At 41.9% G+C, this 26,033-nt stretch overlaps 7 protein-coding genes and 1 pseudogene across 14 annotated transcripts in view; all 8 read left to right on the top strand.

Annotated features, from left to right (window-relative positions):
• The window catches only part of LOC117186899 (BTB/POZ domain-containing adapter for CUL3-mediated RhoA degradation protein 3-like), a 29,434-nt gene extending 28,869 nt beyond the window's left edge, over positions 1-565 (top strand). Inside the window, exons 4-5 of the mRNA XM_033388211.1 lie at positions 1-89; positions 148-565. Coding sequence (XP_033244102.1) covers positions 1-89; positions 148-355 — 297 coding nt within the window. The 3' untranslated portion in view covers positions 356-565. The remainder of the gene's footprint in view (positions 90-147) is intronic.
• Positions 566-673: 108 nt separating this feature from the next.
• Positions 674-2,023, top strand: LOC117187072 (protein argonaute-2-like). The gene is made up of 4 exons (XM_033388905.1): positions 674-705; positions 792-1,413; positions 1,482-1,852; positions 1,933-2,023. The coding sequence occupies exons 1-4, from the start codon at positions 674-676 to the stop codon at positions 2,021-2,023; spliced, it is 1,116 nt and encodes a 371-aa protein (XP_033244796.1).
• A 1,049-nt stretch (positions 2,024-3,072) lies between these two features.
• Positions 3,073-8,269, top strand: LOC108157150 (annotated as a pseudogene).
• A 1,768-nt stretch (positions 8,270-10,037) lies between these two features.
• On the top strand, positions 10,038-12,285 carry LOC117186903 (protein argonaute-2-like). 3 transcript variants are annotated; one of them, XM_033388220.1, is made up of 6 exons: positions 10,038-10,367; positions 10,443-10,526; positions 10,978-11,143; positions 11,219-11,642; positions 11,718-11,806; positions 11,865-12,285. In XM_033388220.1, exons 1-6 carry the CDS (start codon positions 10,352-10,354, stop codon positions 12,073-12,075), a joined length of 990 nt encoding a protein of 329 aa, XP_033244111.1. In that variant the 5' UTR covers positions 10,038-10,351; the 3' UTR covers positions 12,076-12,285. The 3 variants fall into 3 exon arrangements, with proteins under 3 accessions (XP_033244111.1, XP_033244112.1, XP_033244110.1); XM_033388221.1 differs by having other exon boundaries at positions 10,039-10,367; positions 10,978-11,137; XM_033388219.1 differs by having other exon boundaries at positions 10,048-10,367; positions 10,978-11,642.
• Positions 12,286-12,537: 252 nt separating this feature from the next.
• LOC117186904 (protein argonaute-2-like) lies at positions 12,538-14,157 on the top strand. Its single transcript, XM_033388222.1, has 3 exons — positions 12,538-13,154; positions 13,223-13,593; positions 13,674-14,157. Exons 1-3 carry the CDS (start codon positions 12,849-12,851, stop codon positions 13,762-13,764), a joined length of 768 nt encoding a protein of 255 aa, XP_033244113.1. The 5' UTR covers positions 12,538-12,848; the 3' UTR covers positions 13,765-14,157.
• A 1,560-nt stretch (positions 14,158-15,717) lies between these two features.
• On the top strand, positions 15,718-16,440 carry LOC108154400 (V-type proton ATPase 16 kDa proteolipid subunit-like). 2 transcript variants are annotated; one of them, XM_017284666.2, is made up of 2 exons: positions 15,718-15,819; positions 15,871-16,440. In XM_017284666.2, exon 2 carries the CDS (start codon positions 15,883-15,885, stop codon positions 16,369-16,371), a length of 489 nt encoding a protein of 162 aa, XP_017140155.1. In that variant the 5' UTR covers positions 15,718-15,819; positions 15,871-15,882; the 3' UTR covers positions 16,372-16,440. The 2 variants fall into 2 exon arrangements, with proteins under 2 accessions (XP_017140155.1, XP_017140156.1); XM_017284667.2 differs by having other exon boundaries at positions 15,725-15,819; positions 15,883-16,440.
• Positions 16,441-17,909: 1,469 nt separating this feature from the next.
• LOC108154436 (V-type proton ATPase 16 kDa proteolipid subunit-like) lies at positions 17,910-18,489 on the top strand. The gene has a single exon (XM_017284707.2). It carries the CDS (start codon positions 17,968-17,970, stop codon positions 18,445-18,447), a length of 480 nt encoding a protein of 159 aa, XP_017140196.1. The 5' UTR covers positions 17,910-17,967; the 3' UTR covers positions 18,448-18,489.
• A 5,232-nt stretch (positions 18,490-23,721) lies between these two features.
• Positions 23,722-26,033, top strand: part of LOC108155588 (insulin-like receptor) — a 50,419-nt gene continuing 48,107 nt past the window's right edge. For 2 of the 5 annotated variants that reach the window (XM_017286498.2, XM_017286499.2), the window contains exon 1: positions 23,722-24,832. The gene's annotated coding sequence lies outside the window, so the exon portion shown is untranslated. The remainder of the gene's footprint in view (positions 24,833-26,033) is intronic. The other 3 variants (XM_033390140.1, XM_033390138.1, XM_033390139.1) reach the window with 3 other exon arrangements.

Below are 26,033 nucleotides of genomic sequence, written 5' to 3'. Positions count from 1 at the left end.
GTAACAGATCGCCACGGCCGTACCTTGAATTACACTGTGGAGCTCAAGAAGACACAGGACTCGGAAGTCGATTTGAGCTCACTAAGAAGGTGAGTGAACCGAATTGAACGAATTGAACCGAATGTGTGCAGTTTTCCATTTTTGCAGCTACATGAAGGACAAGATTTATGATAAGCCCATGCGAGCCTTGCAGTGTCTGGAGGTTGTGTTGGCGGCTCCCTGTCATAACACCGCTAGACGCGCCGGTCGCTCCTTCTTCAAAAGGTCTGATCCCGGAAACGCCATTGATCTTAAAGACGGCTACGAAGCTCTGGTTCGGATTATCCCCCCCCTCCCGGCTACCGCCTTAACCTAACCTAACCTCTTGGATGTTAACGATATAAAAACCTAGGAAAGCCCGTCAAAAGCTGTACGCTGTCCGTCAAGGATGGCTGTGTACCAGAGTAGAGGATTGTTCGCCAGTTTAAGTAGAGTTGTCGCCTTGTGATTCGTAGAAGTAGAAGATGCCATCATTCCAAATATCGAAATAAGAGTGTGCCAGTGTTGCCAATGTTGTTCCATCCAACGGAGAGCGTCACATCAGTTTACAGGGCTTTCCTAGCAGCGTTGCAACGCGTTGTGTCGCATGACATTGTGCGTGTATGTGTCTTGGCTGATATATCGAAGTCTAAGAATGTCTGCCATTAGCCTTAACTGCCGATTTGTGTAAATGCTCTTCTGGTTTTTTCACATTTTCAATTTTAGGAAAATTTTATTTTTATCACAACCGAAACTAAGTTTTTTTTTTGGAGATGTTGCCTAGATACCAAAACCGAGATACGGAATTACAAGGACGAACGTGAAATAGATGCTCATTTCCACGATTTCAAAAAAAATCAATTTGATTTGGTGTTCGTTATTATACCAAATGTCGGGCGCTGTTATGATGTCGTGAAGCAAAAGGCTGAGCTGAAGCACGGCATTCTCACACAATGCATCAAGCAGATAACAGTCGAGCGTAAATGCAACCCGCAGTGTATTGGTAACGTTCTACTTAAGGTCAATTCCAAGCTGAACGGTATTAATCACAAGCTAAGGGATGACCCGCGCTGTCTGTTAAAGAACGCAATGTTTTTGGGTGCCGATGTGAGTCATCCGTCGCCCGATCAGTGGGAGATCCCCAGTGTGGTGGGTGTTGCCGCCTCCCATGATCCATTCGGGGCTTCATATAACATGCAATATCGCTTGCAACGCTCTACCCTGGAGGAGATCGAGGACATGGAGTCGATAACCCTGGAGCACTTGCGTGTTTATTATCAGTTCCGGAAATCCTATCCCGAGCACATCATCTATTACCGTGATGGTGTCGGCGATGGTCAGTTCCCCAAGATCAAGAGTGAAGAGTTGAGAGGAATTTCTGCGGCCTGCTGCAAGGTAATTTGAACCGTTGCATCCAGATTTTGTTGTCATTTTCTATCGCTACTCGACCGTTCGCCTTTCAGATGCACATTAAACCCAAGATTTGCTGCGTCATTGTAGTTAAGCGGCATCATACGCGCTTCTTTCCGAACGGAGCTCCATCGCAATATAACAAGTTCAACAATGTCGATCCGGGAACCGTCGTAGATCGCACAGTTGTCCATCCCAATGAAATGGAGTTCTTCATGGTCAGCCATCAGGCGAATCAGGGGACGGCCAAGCCGACGCGTTACAACGTAATTGAGAATACGGGCAACTTGGATATTGATGTACTGCAGCAATTGACATACAATCTTTGTCACATGTTTCCTCGTTGCAACCGCGCAGTGTCTTATCCGGCTCCGGCATATTTGGCACATTTGGCTGCGGCACGTGGACGTGTCTACCTCACTGGGTGCGATATTAATACTATTATTGTTTCATATATTCGTTCTGATAACGTCTTGACTAATATCTTGACCGCTTTTCTTCCAGCTCCACCAAGTTCCGTTCTCCACAGGAGGAGTACGCAAAGCGTTTGATTGTTCCAGAGTTCATGAAGACGAATCCTATGTACTTCGTGTAGGCATCAAAAAACAGCTTCACTTCTGCCTATAGTAATTCAATTCAAATATGATTATTCTTTATAAATTGTATATTTTATCATTATCATCATGTAAGGGGCACACTCTACTCTACTCTACTCTACTCTACTCTACGTTATGCTATATGACACTAGACATATGTATTCCAGAGCTGTCGACCAGAGCTACGCAGTAGCCGGCGCACGTGTGTGCTGAACGGGTCGCTTCGTCCGCCGCTTGAAGTCCTGGTTGGTCCAATCGTCCCACTTGCGAGTTCGAAAATCTCTCCTGAGCCTGGCCCGGGATGGTTTAAGGTTTAAGGGAAAATACGGTTTATTTACTTTTTTATTCGTAAAAGCCAATTTTTTGTATCGTTATATTTTGACTGCACCGCGAATTAATTTCGATTGCATTTAAATTGTATCGAACCATTGGTCAATCATTTGAAATAATTTACTTGCTTGAGCGCATGAAAAATAGCAGAACCTCTGATGAAACAATTGTGTGTGGATTGACATGTGCATGAAAGATTTCACTCCTTTCCTTAGTGGAAATCAATGGAGTCAAAGATTTTGTTCGTTTTTCACTAAAATAATAAGCAGCTGCTGTTGTACCGGCGGTCAGTACAGACCTAATCAACTCATTGGAGCCCCAGCCCCGCCCACGGCCACTCCCACTCCATCCACAAGCTCCGCCACTTCTGGCGCCCTACAGCAGCGTGGAGAACGGCAAAGGGCCCCAAAGGCCTTCATGGAAAATATTACAAAAATAAATAACCCCATTTTCCAGGACCTAAGTTCATTTTTTTATCGTTAGGTCTGAAATATAAATAGCAGTATCCCTAAACCCTTCGAGTACCCGGTATAAAAAATGCTATTTAGAGAATTCCTAGGATAGTTGAAAAGCAGAATTTCTTAATTGAGCACCAACTAACTGCACACCAAATGAAAATTAATCATTTACTACAGATTCAACTACAAGATTATTAGAATCGATCACACAGCACAGCGCTATACGTCAAACATATTTAGAGTAAAAAGTTTGGCATCAGAAAACAGGAAATAAATATTGCAGTCATTCGAAACAGTTCAGTCGTTGAGAACAGATATAAAATTCAACAAAAATAAAATAATAAAAAATATAAAAATGGAAAAGGAAAATAGTGAGTGAAATACAAAACTGAAAGTGAAAAGTTCCCATGCGAATTTGTTTAATAAAATAAATTTATTCCGATTAGAATATAAACCGAATGCCGAAAAACCAACCAAGCCCCTCCAACAGCATCAACTAAAAGGTAAGTGAAGGATTGTTTTGACCCTGCCTGTACGTTGTTTACTTTTAAGATGTACGTTTTGGGACGAATGAGTTGCAATTTCAGGGGACCTTCCTGAGTTCTGTGAATGCGCGATATACGGCCTCCATATACGTTGCTCAGAATGTAGCCAAATAGCAGTAGACCCCTAGATGAATCGCGACTTTTTGTTTTTGTTTTAATTAGTTATGTTTCTATCAGAAAAGCTACCTTTAGAGGGTGATATTTCGTTCGAATTTAACAAAAAAAAATGTAGTAAACTTTGACATTTTACTCAAAGGCATACTTGATGATTTCCATTTCAAGTGGGTAGCAATGAAGACGGTACAGTGATCTGTGTATGGCCTGTATGGCCCCATCTGGGCCTGGAAGTCAGTCGAGCCATTCGTCTCTGTGAGGACTGAATGTATTGAAGGGGGTATCTGTGTACTCTCTTGGAACTCAGTAGAATGTTTTTAAACGGACGATATTGCTATTAATTTAAATGGATGAGTGACCTATGTGCTGTGGTGCCGGAGGAGTCGGTTGGTCGGAGAAGTCGGTCTCAGAAGTACTGCTGCCATGCCTGCCCGCTCCTTTCCTGCAAGTTCAAGGCTCTGGGGGCATAAGATAGCATTTAGCGCATCATTTGGGGTGGAGTTCTACTGATGCATAGGCCGGCAATTCGCTGAACTTTGCACAGTTTTTTGGTGGTCCTTTTCAATTGCTCCGGTCACCTCGCAGTAACTCCGTAGTGTAGTATTGGCCTAACTATTGCTAGATGCATCCATTGGACTATACTTGGGTTGGTGCCCCTTTTTACAAAAATGGATTTTGTACATGTATAGAGCGCTGTCGTGGCCTTCGTCACTTTATTTTTGACGTTCAGGTTTATGTTTAATGTTTAGAGTTCAACTATGGACAGTTAAACTGTGTAAAAATAAGAAGGTAGAAATCATTAAATTAAATTAAATAATTATTCATTAAAGAAGATTTTACTTTGGAAGCACAAGTATCAAAGGAAAAAAAGATAAACAAATTTATTGTAGTCGCGGCAAAGGCTACGACAAGATTCATGGTCAGAGTAGTTCGAAGGACAGGAAGACGCAGAGGATAGTAATGCCTAGTTGGGCGGGATGGGACAGCAATATTGATAAGGCTAATGAGGGCCGAGGATTCAACGTCGCCTAGGAGAAGTTTGTGGAGAAACAGAATTCCATGGAAACTCCTACGACTTTCAGGAGAGTGCAAGTTCATGAGACGCAGCCGACTCTCATAAGAAGGAAGATGACGAGAGGGGTCCCAATCAAGTCCGCGCAGGGCAAAGATAAGGAATTGTTTTTGAACGGACTCGAGCATATCTTGATATTTTTGGTAATGGGGAGACCAGATACAGGAACCATATTCCAAGATAGGTGTAGAATAGTTTAGTGGTTAGGGGTCAGAAAATTCCTTCGACCATCTTTTGATAAAGACAAGGACTCCTTTGGCTTTATTCGAAATAGCGGATATATGAGAACTAAAACATAAGTTATGTACGAAAATAATGCCTCAGTCATTAACTTTGTATAGGCGTTCCAAGGAAATTTTATGAATTGTGAAGTTAAAAAGGTAAGACTTGTTGCGATGGAGGGTCATGGCGTTAAATTTGGAAATGTTAAGAGGAAGAGCGCTAATAATGTACCAATTTTGGAGAGCGTCGAGATCTGATTGAAGAAATAACGAGGTTACCAGATCGCTGTAGGAAAAACATAGCTTGACATCATCAGCATACATTAGGACTCGTGAATTAGTTAAAACTTGGGGAAGATCATTGATAAGGAGGTTAAATATTTCCAATTCAACTTTTTGCCAATTACCAACCATAAGTAAATGCCACTGTTGCTGAAGGATATCCTGCATCAATTTAATATGGGGGTGTTAGGAGAGGGATCTTGTATTTATTTGTGAATACTGTCAGTCCGCTCGATACTGTCCATTCGAGAGTCCCGCAAGCTTTGCGGTCATTAAGTAGTGGAGTGTTTGGAGGTATTTCCCCAAGAAAATAATTGCAACTTTGCATGTGGATGTGATCCATCGAAGTTACCGCTCCCTCTCTAGGGAGGTATGCCGGTTCGATGGTTGTACACCCGGGGGAAATGCGTGTCTAATAAAATGGTTAGGGACTCCTCACTGGAGTTAGTGGGTAGTTTTCGCGGGGATCTTGCGTAGCCTTGCGGGCTCTGATGTTTCCTCTATTTCTGATTTTATAGCATGTATGTGGCCCCGGGTTTTCCGTAGTGATATTTTAGTCCAGGACGCCAGATCTTATTATAATTAGGAGCTTGTGCATGAACATAACGCCATTGCATATTCTGAGATGGTGTGACGACGGCAGGTCAATAAGATTTAGCATAGACCGGTAGGGTGACAAGATTCTACCCGAGTCCCAGTTAAAGTTACGAAGGGCAAAAATTAAAATTGCTTTTGCACAGATTCAATAACAACCTGCTGCTCTTTATACTGCGGGCTCCACACAAAGGAACAATGCTCCAATATCGGACGTACTAACAAGATATACAGTTGTTTCGTCACGTACGGGTCGGCAAACTTCTTAAACCAAAGCTTGATGATCGCTAAAACACTCTTAGCTTTATTTACTGTTGCGGCTATATGGCTGTTAAAACACAACTTATGATCATGTAGGACTCCGAGGTCATTTAAACAACCAGGGTATGATTTCCTAGAACTTATGAGACAAAATTTGGAGCGCGACGGTAAAATGTCATGGTTGCTGGACTAGGACAACGTCCGCTCCACTCTCGTCTAAGCAGAGTATTAGTATGGTTCATAATAATAATACATATACGTAATAATACGAACAACAAGCACAAAAAGCGAATCTAATTGATACGGTAGCTGATATCAAACTATTTTATTCATTTGTTTACTTAACTTCCGTTTGATAGCCCTGGAAAGGTTTATATTGAAAATCGCGTTGCTGATTTTATATATATGTTGCCTAAAACCCTTCGGTATGACTGGGTGATATGTCAACATTTTTTTGTAAAATACAAACCAAGAGAGAATTTTTACATATATTTTTATTTTATGTTTTGATAATTCGAATTCCTGAGGAAAAGAGACGGCGAGATATTTTCCACTATTAAGGAAGGCTTTGTATTCGAAAGAATTCTAAACGAAAACATTTTCATTTCGACAAAATGAAAAGTCGTCTGTTCTTTTTACTCTGCTATTTCGCATATTTGTCGCCGGCCGTTCTTTTTTCGACGTCCAAAATCAGGTACCTTGAGCACAAATTGACAAAATTGCCGTTCTTACGGAGGAAAACCTTTCAAAGTCCCAAAACAAGCAACACATACAAAAAAATATATCAAAGCATACTTGATTATGTTAATATTTTGTATGTGCCCTAAACAAAATATTCCGATGCCAGGGATGAAAATAAAGAAAGTATCGGAAATATAACTTTTTATCGATATATAGTTTTATTGACTGTCCGTTTTGATGTAGAGATAATTTTGCAAACTGATTTTCTTTGTAACCAAATTGGATTTAGTTCTTCATCGTGGCTAATACTTTCGTCAAAATTGATCCCATAGCGCTGGAGGATTGTGCGAGCGTAAGCAACGCAAAAGATAGCGTTTGCCAAAGCTCCAAACAAAAGGGCGTTGGTGTCATAGGTGCACCAAAAGAAATAGCTTGCTGCATTGAAGACCTGGGTTCCGCTCTACAAGACAAAGTGATTTTGGCACCTGCAGAAAGTAGCCACCAATTTGTGCTTCATGCCAAGCAGTCTGAAGCCATGTCCGGTGATCAGAAAGTGCTGTTAAAAGGGCATTCGTCTCAGTATGTCAAGCTGAATGTTGGTGGTTGCTTATATTATACTAAAATCGGAACACTGACAAGGCATAATGATACAATGCTAAGCGCTATGTTTAGTGGTCGCATGGAGGTGCTAACTGATTCAGAAGGTAATTAATTTACATTGAAATTATTCTGTAATATGTATACAAAAATTCACGTTGCAGGTTGGATACTAATAGATCGCTGTGGAAACCATTTTGGAATCATACTCAACTTCTTGCGCGATGGCAGTGTCCCATTACCCGAAACTAACAAAGAAATAGCTGAGCTACTTGCAGAATCAAAATACTACTGCATTACCGAGCTTGCATTGTCATGTGAACGGGCACTATATGCACACATTGAGCCAAAACCTATTTGCCGCATTCCATTGATAACTTCGCAAAAAGAGCAACAACTTCTAATCAGCGCGTCTTCGAAACCGGCTGTTATTTTAGTGGTGCAGCGACAAAACAACAAGTATTCATACACAAGCACATCCGATGACAATTTATTAAAAAATATTGAACTTTTCGACAAGCTCTCTCTGCGTTTCAACGAACGCATTTTATTCATCAAAGATGTTATAGGACCAAGTGAAATATGTTGCTGGTCCTTTTATGGGCACGGAAAAATGGTTGCTGAAGTGTGTTGTACTTCTATAGTTTATGCAACTGATCGAAAACATACTAAAGTGGAATTTCCTGAGGCACGTATTTACGAAGAAACACTTAAAGTGTTGCTATACGAGAATCGAAACGCCTGACCAAGATCTAATGCAGGCCACATCTTCTGTACGTGTGGGGGGTGTTAGCGGAACAAGCATGCATCAGTATACAAGCGACGAAAAGGAAGAGCGAACTGGACTAGCGCGGTTGCGATCAAACAAACGGAACAACCCCACATGACACGCATAGGTTTTTTATTATAAACTTAGTTTTGATGGCGTTGCCTATCTACAAGTTCAGCTCGTTGCTGACTTCTAGCGTCAGTAAATGTATAAAACGCGATCGGATGTATAGTTCATTAATATAATTTTTTAAATAAAAATTAACCCTATCTGAAACTGTTTACAAATGAAATTAAAAGAACCGTCGAATAACCTTGCAAATATTTATGGATACATATATACATATGTATATGATTCGCTTTCCAGTATAAATAAACATATGTAGAAACCAACACTGATATGAAATCTTAGCAAGCAAACAAAATAATATTAATTCTATGTTAAAAAAACGTTTGCTCATTTTTATAAAACGATCTTCAAGAGTCTAAAAATGATAAGTTAAAGAATAGCTTTCTACATCTACCAACCTTCAAACTTCCGAAAATGTTGGTGTCTTGATTATATTGCTTAAAAAAATGACATCCAAATAAATTAATGACAGACCAAAAAGAAAATATATACCTCCAAACGGAGGGTGACCCCATAAAGAAATGGGTCAGCTATCGCAGCCACCAAGTCATCTAAATACGTGCGGATCCACCTGGACAACCACACTAACTTGGAATAACTACATAACTAGCAAAGCGACATTAACTTCAGAAAACAATACTGGCTACTGGAAAAAACTGTACCAGCACGGAAGATAACTTTTAGTGTTTAAAACAAAGTTATATCCTGTAGCTGTAAAATGATTCTGTCGCCTTTGATCAAAAACCGCACCCCAAGCAAAGCTGTAAGCTACAGCTTTATAGTGTAAATATATATAAATTTTGGTAAATATTTATTTTTTATACCCGATACTCAAAATGAGTATTGGGGTATATTAGATTTGTGGTAAAAGTGGATGTGTGTAACGTCCAGAAGGAATCGTTTCCGACCCCATAAAGTATATATATTCTTGATCAGCATCAATAGCCGAGTCGATTGAGCCCTGTCTGTCTGTCCGTCTGTCCGTCCGTCCGTCTGTCCGTCTGTCCGTCCCCTTCAGCGCCTAGAGCTCAAAGACTATAAGAGCTAGAGCAACGTTGTTTTGGATCCAGACTTCTGTGATATGTCACTGCTACAAAAATATTTCAAAACTTCGCCCCGCCCACTTCCGCCCCCACAAAAGACGAAAATCTGTGGCATCCATATTTTTAAAGATACGATCAAACCAAAAACGCAGAATCGTAGAGGATGACTATATGTTTTAGAATGTTAGATCTCAACCAGATCGTATAATTATTATAGCCAGAATCAAGAAAACAATTTCATTCTTTCTCGCTCTGTCTCTCTCTAACACACAGGTTTCATTGTCGGTTTTGCCAATTGCAAAATATGAGTTCAAGGATCTCAGAGCCTATAAGAGCCAGAGCAACCAAATTTGGTATCCACACTCTTGTGATATCGGACCTTGACCGTTTCGTGTCCAAATTTCGCCACACCCCCTTCCGCCCCCGCAAAGAACGAAAATCTGGGGCATCCACAAATCTCAGAGACTATTAAGGCTAGAGTAACCAAATTTGGTATCCGCACTTCTGTTAGATCTCACTATAAAACGTATATCTTAGAATTTCGCCCCACCCCCTTCCGCCCCCACAAAGGACAAAAATCTGTTGCATCCACAATATTGCACATTCGAGAAAACTAAAAACGCAGAATCATAGATAACGATCATATCTATTAGGTTGCTGAATCTGTATCAGATCAGATCATTTTTATAGCCAAAAGGAACAAATAAATTTGCACTGGCTACGCAGCGCCCGACGTCACGCTCAGACTGATTTTCTGTCTCTCTCGCACGCACTCTTTGTCGTGTCGTTTAATATTAGCGGCGTCTGCCGGAGGAGAGCCGTACTGACTTAGTATCGGGTATAAATTTAGAGTTGCGGTCTCCGCAGCAACTCACAACGTTCCCCCTCGTTTATTGTTAGGTCTGAAATATAAATAGCAGTATCCCTAAACCCTTCGAGTACCCGGTATAAAAAATGTTATTTAGAGAATTCCTAGGATAGTTGAAAAGCAGAATTTCTTAATTGAGCACCAACTAACTGCACACCAAATGAAAATTAATCATTTACTACAGATTCAACTACAAGATTATTAGAATCGATCACACAGCACAGTGCTATACGTCAAACATATTTAGAGTAAAAAGTTTGGCATCAGAAAACAGGAAATAAATATTGCAGTCATTCGAAACAATTCAGTCGTCGGGAACAGATATAAAATTCGACAAAAATAAAAATAATAAAAAATATAAAAATGGGAAAGGAAAATAGTGAGTGAAATACAAAACTGAAAGTGAAAAGTACCCATGCGAATTTGTTCAATAAATTAAATTTATTCCGATTAGAATATAAACCGAATGCCGAAAAACCAACCAAACCAACCATGAAGCGGTACTTCGGCAAGCCCCTCCAACAGCATCAACTAAAAGGTAAGTGAAGGATTGTTTTGACCCTGCCTGTACGTTGTTTACTTTTAAGATGTACGTTTTGGGAGGAATGAGTTGCAATTTCAGGGGACCTTCCTGAGTTCTGTGAATGTGCGATATACGGCCAGAATGTAGCCAAATAGCAGTAGACCCCTAGATGAATCGCGACTTTTTAGTTATGTTTCTATCAGAAAAGCTACCTCTAGAGGGTGATATTTCGTTCGAATTTAAGAAACAAAAAAATTAGTAAACTTTGACATTTTACTCAAAGGCATACTTGATGGTTTCCATTTCAAGTGGGTAGCAATGAAGCTTTGAAATGTAGTTACAAAATAACCGTGACCTTGATAAATCGCGGTCCATTGAGGGTATTTTGTTTTGCTTTAGACTTAGCGCAGGTCCGTGTATCGATTACTTACCATTAATTCTTCCACTCTTCTTCACGAATCTGTAGCTGGAGAACAGGTTACTCACCCTCCATATGGAGGTCCTGCCGCCTCTGGCTTGGAGAAGCAGAAGCAGGAAGAGGAGCAAGGAGAATGGCAGACACAAAGGTGTCAGAAGAGGCGCGATAAGGCCGGGGAAGGCTGGGGCGGAAAGCAGCAGCAGCAGCAGCAGCAGCAACTTCCACAACAGCGCGGACAACACCGCGATCCTATAGAAAAACAGAACCAACAACAGCAGACAGTACAAAGGCGTCTTCAGGGCCACAATGAACAACACCAAGGAGGCTCCCAGTTCTATGGTCCACCAAAACCGCAAGACGAACTCCCAAAATGGCCAAGAGCCCAGAACCGAGGTCTGCCTCTGCAGCCTCTGCTCCCTCAGACCCAAAAAGTGGTGCCGCCACTCCCAGCAGGCACCATGAAACGTGGAACTTTGGGAAAACCAGGTCAAGTATCTGTTAATTATCTCGACGTTAGCTTGGATAAAATGCCTGCGGTGGCCTATCAGTACGATGTGAAGATCACGTCAGTATTTCCTAAGAAGTTCTATCGTCAGGCTTTTGAGCAGTACAGAGTTGAACATTTGGGGGGTGCGATTGCCGCATATGATGGACGTGCATCGTGCTACTCAGTTGTGAAACTAAAATGCAGCCCCCAGGGCCAAGAAGTGAAGGTAAGTGTTGTATATTTCGCTGAGATTGATGTGCTTTTGAAGTGAAACTTGCGCTCTTGTCCTCTTGTTGTCCAGGTAACAGATCGCCACGGCCGTACCTTGAATTACACTGTGGAGCTCAAGAAGACACAGGTCTCGGAAGTCGATTTGAGCTCACTAAGAAGGTGAGTGAACCGAATTGAACGAATTGAACCGAATGTGTGCAGTTTTCCATTTTTGCAGCTACATGAAGGACAAGATTTATGATAAGCCCATGCGAGCCTTGCAGTGTCTGGAGGTTGTGTTGGCGGCTCCCTGTCATAACACCGCTAGACGCGCCGGTCGCTCCTTCTTCAAAAGGTCTGATCCCGGAAACGCCATTGATCTTAAAGACGGCTACGAAGCTCTGGTTCGGATTATCCCCCCCCCCCTCCCGGCTACCGCCTTAACCTAACCTAACCTCTTGGATGTTAACGATATAAAAACCTAGGAAAGCCCGTCAAAAGCTGTACGCTGTCCGTCAAGGATGGCTGTGTACCAGAGTAGAGGATTGTTCGCCAGTTTAAGTAGAGTTGTCGCCTTGTGATTCGTAGAAGTAGAAGATGCCATCATTCCAAATATCGAAATAAGAGTGTGCCAGTGTTGCCAATGTTGTTCCATCCAACGGAGAGTGTCACATCAGTTTACAGGGCTTTCCTAGCAGCGTTGCAACGCGTTGTGTCGCATGACATTGTGCGTGTATGTGTCTTGGCTGATATATCGAAGTCTAAGAATGTCTGCCATTAGCCTTAACTGCCGATTTGTGTAAATGCTCTTCTGGTTTTTTTCACATTTTCAATTTTAGGAAAATTTTATTTTTATCACAAAAACTTTGTTATTTTTACAACCGAAACTAAGTTTTTTTTTTGGAGATGTTGCCTAGATACCAAAACCGAGATACGGAATTACAAGGACGAACGTGAAATAGATGCTCATTTCCACGATTTCAAAAAAAATCAATTTGATTTGGTGTTCGTTATTATACCAAATGTCGGGCGCTGTTATGATGTCGTGAAGCAAAAGGCTGAGCTGAAGCACGGCATTCTCACACAATGCATCAAGCAGATCACAGTCGAGCGTAAATGCAACCCGCAGTGTATTGGTAACGTTCTACTTAAGGTAAATTCCAAGCTGAACGGTATTAATCACAAGCTAAGGGATGACCCGCGCTGTCTGTTAAAGAACGCAATGTTTTTGGGTGCCGATGTGAGTCATCCGTCGCCCGATCAGTGGGAGATCCCCAGTGTGGTGGGTGTTGCCGCCTCCCATGATCCATTCGGGGCTTCATATAACATGCAATATCGCTTGCAACGCTCTACCCTGGAGGAGATCGAGGACATGGAGTCGATAACCCTGGAGCACTTGCGTGTTTATTATCAGTTCCGGAAATCCTATCCCGAGCACATCATCTATTACCGTGATGGTGTCGGCGATGGTCAGTTCCCCAAGATCAAGAGTGAAGAGTTGAGAGGAATTTCTGCGGCCTGCTGCAAGGTAATTTGAACCGTTGCATCCAGATTTTGTTGTCATTTTCTATCGCTACTCGACCGTTCGCCTTTCAGATGCACATTAAACCCAAGATTTGCTGCGTCATCGTAGTTAAGCGGCATCATACGCGCTTCTTTCCGAACGGAGCTCCATCGCAATATAACAAGTTCAACAATGTCGATCCGGGAACCGTCGTCGATCGCACCATTGTCCATCCCAATGAGATGGAGTTCTTCATGGTCAGCCATCAGGCGAATCAGGGGACGGCCAAGCCGACGCGTTACAACGTAATTGAGAATACGGGCAACTTGGATATTGATGTACTGCAGCAATTGACATACAATCTTTGTCACATGTTTCCTCGTTGCAACCGCGCAGTGTCTTATCCGGCTCCGGCATATTTGGCACATTTGGCTGCGGCACGTGGACGTGTCTACCTCACTGGGTGCGATATTAATACTATTATTGTTTCATATATTCGTTCTGATAACGTCTTGACTAATATCTTGACCGCTTTTCTTCCAGCTCCACCAAGTTCCGTTCTCCACAGGAGGAGTACGCAAAGCGTTTGATTGTTCCAGAGTTCATGAAGACGAATCCTATGTACTTCGTGTAGGCATCAAAAAACAGCTTCACTTCTGCCTATTTAGTGATTATTAATATTGATGCAAGCCACTGGGAATCCGAACTGGGGGAGTATTTGCTCGGATATCCCGGCACCATCACGATCGCCTTTCTTTATTTGAAGCCGCCAGAAATGTTCACTATTATGTTGTGTAAATGATTATCTATGAAAGTGGACTACTGCTTATCACCCAAGAGTAATATTGACGTGTCTCTGTATATTTTTGATCTGGAGGTTTGGGTCATTGGTTCAGGTATCGCCCATACCTTCACCATACGCATTCCAAACTTCGTGTGAGTCTGTAGATGTAGCTAATACCAAAGGCTCAAGAATTGATGTCCATGCGGAACGGACAGAAGATAACAAAAGTCCAAAAATTAACAACAAAATTGTTAACTAGGAACCAACAATTTTTTTTTTTTTAACACAGAATTTCTGATTTTTTTTTTCGAAAATAAAAACTTAAATTTTGGATGCTCCCCACTCGAGGCCTGGGGACTGTAAATATGATTATTCTTTATAAATTTCATCAATTGTATATTTTATCATTATCATCATGTAAGGGGCACACTCTACTCTACTCTACTCTACGTTATAGCTATATGACACTAGATTTTGCTCACTTTGTTGAGAAGGAAAAGAATAGCATGAGAGACAATACGCCAAATTAGTGTTCGTAGCCGTCTCCAGACACGTCTTCCGGCTGTCAGTCGAATAATTGAGGCACGATTTGCGACAAAATTATGTTTTCCAACACAGCCAGCCAGCAAAATTGGATCTGAAAAGTGCAACAACCGATAATCGCTGCGCTGCGCCCAGCTCAACTGGAAAGACAACTGGACGCATATATGTATATCTCTCGCTCCCACTGCATGCTTTTCCTAAGGCTGTCTCTGTTTTTGCAGCTAGGCAGCTAGCAAAGTCTATTGTCATTCAGCTATTAGTGTTGCAAAGGTGTGGTATTGGTGTGGTTTGTTGAGCTAAGGGTCTGATTAAAAAAACTCAACAGTGTGCTAGTGCTGCTCACCAAATCGGTTGGTTGAGCCTTTCGAGAGTTTTAGTTTTAGACATTGTTTTAATGGTATATTTTGAAATATATTTGTATTTTAGTATATTTATTATTGAAAAATTTTGTCTAAATAGGACGTCACGTCGCCAGGTTTCATTTGTTCCTTTTGGCTATAAAAACAATCCGATCTGATCCAGATTCAGCCACCGGATAGATACGGGCATTCTCTATGATTGTGCGTTTTTAGTTTTCTCGAATCTGCAATATTGTGGATGCAACAGAGTTTCGTCCTTTGTGGGGGCGGAAGGGGGTGGGGCGAAATTGTGAGATATACGTTAGTGAGATCTAACAGGAGTGCGGATACTAAATTTGGTTACTCTAGCGTTAATAGTCTCTGAGATTTGTGTATGCCCCAGATTTTCGTCCTTTGCGGGGGCGGATGGGGGTGTGGTGAAATTTTGACACGAAACGGTCAAGGTCCGATATCACAGGAGTGTGGATACCAAATTTGGTTGCGCTGGCTCTTATAGGCTCTGAGATCCTTGAACTCATATTTTGCAATTGGCAAAACCGACCATGAAACCTGTGTGTTAGAGAGAGACAGAGCGAGAAAGAATGAAATTGTTTTCTTGTTTCTGGCTATAATAATTATACGATCTGGTTCAGATTTTGCACTCTAGAACATATAAATATCCTCTACTACTCTGCGTTTTCTGTTTTTTCGTAACTTTGAAATTGTGGATGCCACAGATTTTCGCCCTTTGAGCACTAGGCGCTGATAGGGACGTACAGACGGACAGACGGACAGACAGACAGGGCTCAATAGACTCGGCTATTGACGCTGATCAAGAATATATATACTTTATGGGGTCGGAAACGATTCCTTCTGGACGTTACACACATCCATTTTCACCACAAATCTAATATACCCCAATAATCATTTTGAGTATCCGGTATAAATATGTCAAAGTCGTTCGTTGCTTTCAACATATCTGTATCAGTTCTACCTAAATATCGAGACTGGAACATTGTTAATAGTAAGGGAAACATTTTTATTTTGCTAACATTCAGCTGTGTTCATTTTACAGATTGAAACCAAGATGACCTCCGATGATACTTCCGTAGTAAATGAGGCTGATAGGCCTCCGTATGCGCATTTCTTTGGCGGCATGGGAGCCGCATCCGCCATCATCTTCTCAGCCCTGGGAGCCGCTTACGGCACAGCCAAGTCGGGCACTGGGATCGCAGCCATGGCCGTTATGCGTCCGGAGCTGATCATGAAGTCTATCATTCCGGTGGTGATGGCTGGCATCATCGCGATCTACGGCCTGGTGGTCTCCGTGCTCATTGCCGGCTCTTTGTCGCCCACATACACCATTCGCAAGGGCTACATTCACTTGGCCGCCGGTCTCGCCGTCGGCTTCTCGGGACTGGCGGCGGGCTTTGCCATCGGGATTGTCGGAGATGCCGGCGTTCGAGGTACTGCCCAGCAGCCGCGCCTGTTTGTTGGCATGATTCTGATTCTGATCTTTGCCGAAGTCCTGGGGCTGTATGGTCTGATTGTGGCCATCTATCTGTACACTAAGTGAAACAGGCTTCATTCTTACACGATGGATTCTCATAGTTGACAGTAAAATAAAAAAATATTAAACGGCAAATCCAAGAATGCTCTGGGAGGACGTCATCTGAGAGCCTCGGCAAATCTCTTCATAGACTATCTATCAAAAAGGCAAAGCGTTCTGGGTCGCAACTCGGGTCGGTACTTGGGTCTGCAAGAAAGACAGAAAGTACAATTCGTTTTTGGAGCAGAAACATCTGGAAATAACACAAGCTAGGTGCAGCTTATTTGAGAACCACCAATCGTGCGAGTGTTTCTTATTTGCGTGATTCGACTGTAATTGGTAGCGCTTTAAAACCAGCAATCACCCTCTAATATCGACCAAAACTAACATAACAGGCCACAACAACATACTTTGCAGGGCTAACGAACCATACTATGCTGGGCTGCTGGAGTCAAGGGAATTCATGTAATAGTTTGTTCTATGAAATGGTATCGAAACGACTCTAGGACTAAGGAAACAAAAATTAAAAGAATAAGAAAACAAGTACACAAAACCTATGGCAACCAATAAGCCAACTCACAATTATGCATTATTACGGATGTATTTTTGACCTCCACTTGATTCAATATTTTGGGTGGCTAAGAAATGAGTTGAGGTGGGCTATGTGTGAGAACTCGGATTGTGGTAGGCAAGTACACTCCGTATTTGAACGACAATTCTACAACAACTTCCGACCAAAAAATGGTTCATTAACACTCGGAATTCCAGCATGATCAGCTGTTGTTGACCAGTTTTAGAGCAAACAGGCGATCGGTACGATATGCATATATAATATCAAAGACTATACAATACCAAGATGTTGCATGAGGTATTGTATAGTCTTTGATAATATATAATCACGATATATTTTTGTGGATTACGGTCTGTAGGCTGAGTTCTGGAATATACATACAGGGTGCGCCATCGAATAACTTTGACATTTTTATCTGATTGACTTGAGTAGACCAGCTTTTGAAACATCGATTCAGTTAAACTGCAACAATTTTACACCGAAACAACGTGTTGGAGTACATTGAAAATAGTCGTTCAGTTTGCTAACTCAATGTGCATATCGTCGAAATGGGTGAAAAGGGTCTGAGAGGTTAGGGTCTCAACAAGACGCTGCGCCATACAACACTGTTAATCAAACAATTTAGTTTTACAATGAAAATTCCCTGGACGTCTGGTATCAAAAAATGGAAATACTGATTGGCCGCCGAGGTCTCCAGATTTGACGCCTCCGGACTTTTTTTTGGGGTTATTTGAAAAGCAAAGTTTACACCTTACGGACCATCCCCGAAATGGATGGTGGATGGTCGTCAGTGTGAATAGCCTATAAGTCAAAGTTATTCAATGTTCACATAGCGCTCCCAAAGATGGCGCATCCTGTATATCCGAAACAACCATCAAACTTGATCTTTTTCAACCTTAACCTTTGATCGCGGTACATTGCAGGGAGAAATCCCTTCAGGAATCCCATTAATCCCTCGTTAGAAAAAAGAAAGTGCCTTGGAATATCTGTCAATATCTGTAGAATCGTGTATTGTACGTATACCTATTATCTGATACAAAAGGTTTTAGATAATGTACGACGCTGGACTACAAGAGACCAGCCCGCCATATGCGATCTTTCTAGGGGGTGTTGGGGCCGCGACTGCCATTATATTCCCCGCCCTTGGAGCTGCTTACGGCACTGCAGTGTCCGGCATGGGTATTGCCCAAATGGCTGTGTCCAAGCCAGAGATGCTGATGAAGTCTCTCATACCGGTGGTTATGGCGGGAATTATCGCCATCTACGGCTTGGTCGTCTCCGTGCTGATCGCGGGCTCTATCAACGATGGCTACACCGTTCACGACGGCTTCATCCACCTCGGCGCCGGCCTGTCCGTGGGCCTGCCCGGACTCGCTGCAGGAATCGCCATCGGCATTGCTGGGGATGCAGGCGTCAGGGGAACAGGCCAGCAGCCGCGACTCTTTGTCGGCATGATACTGATCCTCATCTTCGCCGAAGTCCTGGGTCTCTACGGGCTGATTGTTGCCATTTATTTATACACGAAGATGTAGTCTTTTCGATCCCAATAAAAGTGTCGAATAAAATAATGTTCGCTCCCGGTATAAACCAATACCAATTGCATCCGCCGGAGGCCGTCCAGGATGACGGCATTCTGATGTACCCATGTACATCATACTTAGCATTTTTATATTTCAAAAACTAATGGTAAAGAAGCACGAAGATTCACGCACTTGATGGTGCTGCTTGCCAAGATTGGTAAGGGTAAATTCTCCTCAGTACTAGTAAAAGATGGCCAACGGTCAGCCATCGGGATACAGCCATAGGCACCCGCCGTAACTGTACACGCTGGTGGAAGTATGACTATACTCTACCCGTGAGGGCGGCTGTTAGCAGGTCCTGGTACGTTCAGGACCAGGACCGTAGAAAGGATGCTGGCTAATGACAGGCGGGCGAAGAGAAGAAAACTTTGAGTGGAATTACCCCAATCCAAGGTGACATTGCCATGTGCCCAGGGATGCATACCTGCCGGGGCTATGCCCCCGCTTACTCGTGGTTCCAAACATGCTCTACCAGAGGGGGTTATAGGGCAGGGTCTGGGTCTCGGGGAGCGTTGTCTGCGACGAGATGGACACGATCTCTTGCTCTTGCGAGGAGGCGGCCGACAATGATGGGCCATGTGTCCAAAGCGCTGCACACGGCTTATGCTGCATCCGACTGGCACTGATCTGGTGCGCCGGTGGAGGATAACAGGATGCTCCACTCAGATCGAGGGGTTCGGTCCAATGCCCATTGGCATTTTGGTGGGCTGGGGGGCAGGTGGGCAGGCCAGCGGTGCAGAAAAAATGAAATGCGGTAGTTGCTGCTGTTGGCGGTAGGCGCCGGCATTGCTCTGACGCTGCTGCTGCGAGCATGCATATGCCAGGCCGGCTCCCGGATACGCTGCTGCCTGTCCCGGGACCGAGGGGGCTGCTCGGCGGCGGTAAAAAAAACCAATACCACACCACCCACGGCATGTTGTGTGGAATGCTGTGAGGCCTCAGATACGGGATGTGTCTGCTGGTGTTGCACTTCCTGGGGCGTTTGCTGTTCCTGCTGTTGTTGTATCTGGACGGGACTGGCATTTTTCCGGGCAGAGGCGGCCGATACCACCTGCAAAAGCGGACACAATGCGCTGACCCCGCAGCATGGCGGTGTTAGTCACTGCCGCTTGCGCCTGCGTCTGAAGCTGCCGCATGTTGGGCGGCACCTGCTGCTGCTGCTGTTGTTGGGCGGCTGTTGCTGTTGTTGCTGCTGCTGTTGAAAGTTGGTGTACACCGGATGATGTTGCTGCAGATGTGTCTGTGGCTGCTGCTGTTGATGTTGTTGCTGAGGCTGAGGCTGGGGTTACTGCTGTTGCGGCAGCGGATGTTGCTGCTGCTTCTGTTGCGTTGGCAACGTCAGCAACTGTGTCTGCATTGGCAGTGCATGTTGCATATGATTGTTGCTCAGGGTTTTATGCGTCGCTGTGGTATCCTTCGCCAGCGGCATTTGCTGGGCGGAATTGGAATCCTCCTCGGAGAAGATATTATTGCTGCTGCGGAATTGCAACTGAGCCGTTTCCTGCTCATCCTCTGTATCGCTGTCTATCGGCTTCATGTCGCCAGTGTGCGGAACTGTGATGAACTGCTTCTGTGGCGGGCTTTGCTGTTGTTGTTGCTGTTGCTGGCTTTGAGCCATCAGTAGCTGCTGCTGTTGGCTGAAGCTCATGCTTTGGCTTTGGGAGAGCGGGAAGCCATTGGAAGTTACTGAAAGGGGAAGGCGATTATCGATTTGGATTAGCTTTTGCGGAGAGAGGGAGAGTGGTAGGGAAACTTACCGTTTGCGTTGCTCATATTTTGATTTGGTTGCTGCTGCTGCTGTCCGGGATTGGGTCCGCCGTTGCCAGGCTGTTGCTGCTGCTGACTGCCACTGATCTGGTGCACCGGTGTAGGATAGAATAAGGACAGAATAAAATAAGAAGAATTACACCGTTATGTTTTCATATGAACCCCGGTCTCCGTCCTCGGAAGGCGCGGAGGTACTACCCACTATGCTACCAAATGTATTACCAAATGGTAGCTAAAAGTAAAACTTTTAATATAGTTTTACAAGAGGTAAAGAAATAAAGAAGTAAAGACATTGTCAAGAAGAACAGTTAGGAAAGGTGAAATTGGTATATATAGAGCCGAAATTTGCTAGAATTCTTACCAGTTTCACGAATTGCTATTAGCCTTCGTTACCGATAAAAGCGAGGAGGAACTTTTGTATGCAGAGAATCATGGCACTCGAGAGGGGCATTCCATTCCCATGAACTGAATGTTGGAGTGATCAACTTGATCTCCAACCTCCAGCATTGTGGGAACACTCCTTTCGTATTGATATACAAGGAGCTGCATGTGAAGTGGAATGTGCACGGAGACAAGTGGAAAGTGCTCGCTATAGCAGCCTTCAACTTGGATGGATGAAACTGGTATTATAATAAATAATAATGAATAATTGTTGTATATTAATCAATTATTTCGCAGACCTTTGGATCGGCGGATGTCATGGGCAGTGATGCCATCTTCGGCGGTGTATCCATGCCACGGAGGTGGCCCAGGTTGAACGGCTGGTTGGCCGAGTGTCAGAGATGACATTAGATGACAACCATTTCCTTAATTTTAGAACTAACATTTCCCCAGGGTATGAAAAATGTTGCACCATCCCGCGCCCATGTTGCGGAACATGCTATAAATTTATAAGTAAGAAATTCGCAACATCCAGGAATCTACAGCATGTTGCTAGAAAACGACTGCGGGCATGTAAGGAAAACGAGGTGAGGTAGAGCTCGTGTGTTGCATCGCGTTTTTTCTCGTGCCTAATTTATTTAGCTTAACATAAAATCCAACATATCGTTTGGCAACAGTTGGGAAAATTCCAATACCATTTTTCAGAAATTGGGAAAAATAAAATTTCCAATTAGTTGTTAGTGTGACCAAAAATCATAAGCCACCACCTCTAGCTCATACTCCTCGCAAATTTTATACTTTTCACAGTATTTTTCAGTATATTTTAACACGTAATGGATGATCAGCATCGAATTCCTGATCGTTTGCCATCAAAAACTTTTTTTTTTGAAAATGTCGGAAAAAGTGGATAACGTTGGCTTATATGAAACAAAAATGGTTACAAATTTTTGAAACGTAAACATTTCTCTTTCAGGTGCCGCTTTTGGTAGTTACATAACAAATTAATATGTAGCAAATATGTAGTTAGCGTGCAGAAGTCAAAATTGAACCGACGGTATATTTACGGTATATCGGTATATAATGGAATATTTTGTCGATTTAATCAACCCATTACATTTCATGTTTAACGGTATATAGAAATCCAATGAAAGCAAGTGTTAAAATTAAGCCAGTTAAGTAGAAAATTGATTCATCAATCGTACAAAACTATGTGGGCATGGCTAAATGTTCTATCTAGCTAATAATATTCAACGGAAGATCAAAAACGAGCAATATGTTGAAAATAAGACCGTATATTTCGGTATTTATTAGAATTGGGTATGAATCGGTAATAACCGGTTGACAACATGAGTCCCATTCCATACTTTTAAATGATGTACTTAGTTTACTGTACTTGGATATCGACTTAGGGTGAATATGCCCCAATTATTGGGGTTACTATTGGTATTCAGCAGGGTACTTGCCATGTAGGTCACATGAACTGAACTACTAAAATTGGTACTGATAAGTTAGTTGAAATATGTATTTGATATACACCACATACAATATATCCATATAAACTTAGTTTTTTTAAATGTACCGCCAAACTACGAACGGTTAAAAAAGAACTCACGCGATTTTTGCTTTCGGCCAATGAAAATCGTCAAAAATGTTCAGCAGAACATAATGTTGCAGCAACATGTTTGGCAATTCATGTTTGACGATTTTCATTGGCCGAAAGCCAATGTTGCGGCAGCATGAGAACAACAATGCATACCCTAGGAAAGGATGTTATAGAACTGAGAAAATGTTTGTCATCCCAGGCTCTAATTAATGCAGAACCTAGTCAGTCTCTGTTTTAAACGATATTTTTCTATTAGTGGTCTTCTTACAGGGTTTCTTACAAGATTTGGTACAGGGATCAGAATATACATAAATACATCTATATACATCACCTTAAGCATGAATAGGCCAACAAAATGCAATCTAAGACAAGGGTTTATTAATTACGTTTGAAAGCAGCTTGCAGTATAAGCTATAAAGCTGCATTTGTACATAATATTAACGAAATAGGGTATACAAATGCCCATACTCTGGTTGACAAGAAATTAATTTGCAAATACCGGCAACATTGACGTCACAACATTGTTTATGTTGTTATTTTGTTCAAACCGTGTTTTTGTCAAAATAAAATACATGCGAGTACTTAAAAGTACTTAATCTTGAACAAAATTGATTCAGCAATTATATCAAATTATGTGGGTAAATCTGAAAGATCTATGTATATAGCTAGTAAAATTCGAGGGAAGATCATAAACTAGGAATTTGTCTTAATAACCGATTGACAACAATGATTCCCGGCAACACTAATTTTCATACCCTAGGGAAAATGTTATTATAGAATTGAGAAAATGTTTGTCATCCCAGGTATTAGGATCGAGATAAATATATACAAGATACTAATAATATTCATGAAAATGTCTAAAACATATCAATTTGAGAAGAGGTCTTTATAAATTACGTTTAATCTTCATATTAAATTGACGCGCAAAAGCTTATGTGCGGATATTGTCTTAAAATACCAGCAACATTGCGACTGTTTTTTTGTTGAACTATTTTGTTTAAACCTTGTTTTAGTCAAAATAAATTAAAACCAAGGACTAAAAACTAACCAATTGTGTAGAAAATTTATTCATCAATGTGGGCAAAACTAAGGGTTTTAATTAGCCAGAATTATTCAACAGAATCTCTAAATTGAGCAATATGAACGACTATCCTTTTTCATTTTTTTTGTTTGACCTTTTTCGCTAAAACCTTTTTTACGCAAAATGCAATAAGAGCAATTATTTAAAGTGAGCCAGTCAAGTAGAAAATTGCTTTATTAATCGTATAAAATGATGTGGGCATGGCTTAATGTTTTATATAGCTAGTAATATTCCACGGAAGATCAAAAATGAGGAATATGTAAAATAGAACTGGAATTCGTCATTATATTTACGGTATATTTTTAAACGAGACGGTATGTTTCGGTATATTTCGGAGGGTCATACTGCCTGATGGGCATCAAGTTTTTCCTGAAAGTCTCACAAATTTGTTCGCGCGGCCCCGTAAACAACACGAGCAGTGTTGTCGATTTTTTTTCTGAATTCAGAAATTTCCGTTGATATTTCCCACAAAAGTATCCATATCGACAAGAATCAACAATCGACCAGCGGTTGGTTGCGTTGCTGAGCGCGTCGTCAAGAAATTTCAAATCACAAAAATTTTTGCCGCGAACGACGAAACATCGGAAGTACGTCGGAATTTTTTTGAATGTTTTGAATGAGCGGTTGCTGCGCGCGTCGTTTGTGGGTAAACAACAAAATTCGCTAAGAGTGTACAACAAAATACAATCAAATCGGTTGGTTGGCTCGGAAAAGTATCTTTTTTATTTTATCATCCAAACAAAGTATTCCCCCGCCCGCTCCACCCGGTGTGAGATATTTGGGAAAAGTGTGTACACATGTGTGTGTGTGTGTGTGTCTGCAAGTGTGTGGAAGCAAAGCAGAAAGAAAGAAAGTGTTGTATACAAATCCAAGCCAAAGAAAGTCGGAGAGATATGAGGTCTGGTGTTTATCGCGATTCTTGAATGAAAAGAAAATATTAAACAAAAGCAGAGCGCACCGGTCGACAGTGTACCCAAAAAAATATCTGTGGAGTGGAGTGGAGTTGAGGGAATCAAAATAGTAATAATAGTAAATGAAGGCGCAAAGAATTCCAGGAAATACAAGTGTTGCCAGAAAGTGCCTGTGTGTGTGAGAGAGAGTGCTGCGCGCGCGCTTGCATCTGTATGTGTGTGTGTAAAATTCACAGTAAATAAATAAATAAAAATTTGTATACACCCATACGTATGCACACAATAAGTGCACACGCGTGAATGTGTGAGAGTGTTGTGAAGTTGCGGCGCAAAACGAAAGCACGCAAATAAAACATAAGAAGGAAAAATGCCAGTGTGTGTGTTTGTGTGTGTGTAAATACGCCTGCGTCTGAGAAAGTGCGTCGTTTCTGTTCTGTTTTTGAAATCAATATCAAAATACAAGAAGAAATTGCCGGGAAAAAGTTCTTAAATTAATTATTTACCCATACCTATAGGCGCAAAACCACCCCAAAATTGAGAATAAACTACTACTACACCAATTACAATGTTGGAAAACAAATGCTGTGCAAAAAGGTGAGTCAAAATTAGGAAAAAAACAAAAACAGAAACGTAACCAGAAACTGGTATAAAAACAAAAATTGCAAACTAAAATTCAAAACAAAAATATGTATTCTGCCATCTGTGGCTATTGATTATGGTTTATGGGTGGTTTCCGAGTACTTAATATTTAAGGATTGTGTCGGCGAGAATAGTCCACCAGGGGCCTAGTTAAAAAAAAAAAAAAGAGGAACAAGGTACCTCCGGAGTTGAACAAATTAATGCAGATATGGGCGTTCTATCTATGGAAAAGGTTTAAAGCTACATGAGCTAGAAAATATAAAACCGAAAAAGAAGAAATGTAACTGGAGAGGGAACACACAAAAATCATAGCTAGACAAAAAAATGCAAAAAACCTAACTAGAGAGAGAGGGAGAGAGCTAGAAAAATACTCGTACAGAAATTACGCAGCAGCAATTTATGCGAAGCTGTTGTTGCTTTTGTTGTTGTTGTTCCATATCTATCATATCTCCTAGCCGTCTCTCTCTGTTGTTGTTGTGCTTCCTCCTCTCATTCTTCTTCTAGAAATAACCGCTTGTTTCGCCAACGTTTACGTCTTGTTTTGTGAATGAGAATGAGCAGAGAGCGCAGCCACACACTCTCTCTTTCTATGTCCCTCTCGCATTCTCTGTCTTTGTGGGTTCGCTCTCTGAGAGTGTACGTACATCTAGAGAGAGAGAGCAACAATGCCGGTTTTTGTTGGGTGTTTGTTGTTGTCCGGATACGTATTTTCTTCAACTTTGAGTAACAATTTTAATAAATATAATTTGTACATGTTATCAATTCAAATTTATTTAATTTTTTAAACAGTTTGTGGATTCGGGTATTCACCGATGGGGTTCCGTTTATGTCCGTTTATTTCAAAAAAAAATAATTTTGCGATTGTGGTAGTCCTGTTGGCAGTTTTTACTTTTTTTTAGGATCAAAGAAAGCGCCTCGTAATTATTTTTTTGATTTTTATAATGTCAGAAGACAAAACGAACCGAACGATCAGTCAGCTCCGAATAATGGCTGAATCTCTGCCATCTAGTCTACCTAGAAAATAAGAAGACTTGACAGCATTTCAGGAGATCACAGATCTCTGAAACCGAAAAATCTTCGTGGTCAATTGGTGGGTCAGTATTGGGGAGAAAGAGATCAACAAGGTCTACGACAAGATACAATGGACCCAATTTGT

This window comes from Drosophila miranda, chromosome 2, assembly GCF_003369915.1.
Source record: "Drosophila miranda strain MSH22 chromosome 2, D.miranda_PacBio2.1, whole genome shotgun sequence".
In the NCBI taxonomy this organism is placed as follows: domain Eukaryota; kingdom Metazoa; phylum Arthropoda; class Insecta; order Diptera; family Drosophilidae; genus Drosophila; species Drosophila miranda.
This window is presented reverse-complemented; position numbering and strand designations above follow the sequence as displayed.

Excerpts from the sequence above, each read along its gene's own strand:
- LOC117187072 (XM_033388905.1), top strand. The coding sequence starts at position 674 with ATGTCTGCCATTAGCCTTAACTGCCGATTTGT. Across the intron at positions 706-791 it reads AGCCTTAACTGCCGATTTGT|ATGTTGCCTAGATACCAAAA; the intron begins GTAAATGCTCTT and ends TTTTTTTTGGAG. Across the intron at positions 1,414-1,481 it reads TTTCTGCGGCCTGCTGCAAG|ATGCACATTAAACCCAAGAT; the intron begins GTAATTTGAACC and ends TTCGCCTTTCAG.
- LOC117186903 (XM_033388219.1), top strand. Across the intron at positions 10,527-10,977 it reads CCAACAGCATCAACTAAAAG|CTGGAGAACAGGTTACTCAC; the intron begins GTAAGTGAAGGA and ends ACGAATCTGTAG. Across the intron at positions 11,807-11,864 it reads GATTTGAGCTCACTAAGAAG|CTACATGAAGGACAAGATTT; the intron begins GTGAGTGAACCG and ends CCATTTTTGCAG.
- LOC117186904 (XM_033388222.1), top strand. The coding sequence starts at position 12,849 with ATGTTTTTGGGTGCCGATGTGAGTCATCCGTCGCCCGATCAGTGGGAG. Across the intron at positions 13,155-13,222 it reads TTTCTGCGGCCTGCTGCAAG|ATGCACATTAAACCCAAGAT; the intron begins GTAATTTGAACC and ends TTCGCCTTTCAG. Across the intron at positions 13,594-13,673 it reads GGACGTGTCTACCTCACTGG|CTCCACCAAGTTCCGTTCTC; the intron begins GTGCGATATTAA and ends CTTTTCTTCCAG.
- LOC108154400 (XM_017284666.2), top strand. The coding sequence starts at position 15,883 with ATGACCTCCGATGATACTTCCGTAGTAAATGAGGCTGATAGGCCTCCG.
- LOC108154436 (XM_017284707.2), top strand. The coding sequence starts at position 17,968 with ATGTACGACGCTGGACTACAAGAGACCAGCCCGCCATATGCGATCTTT.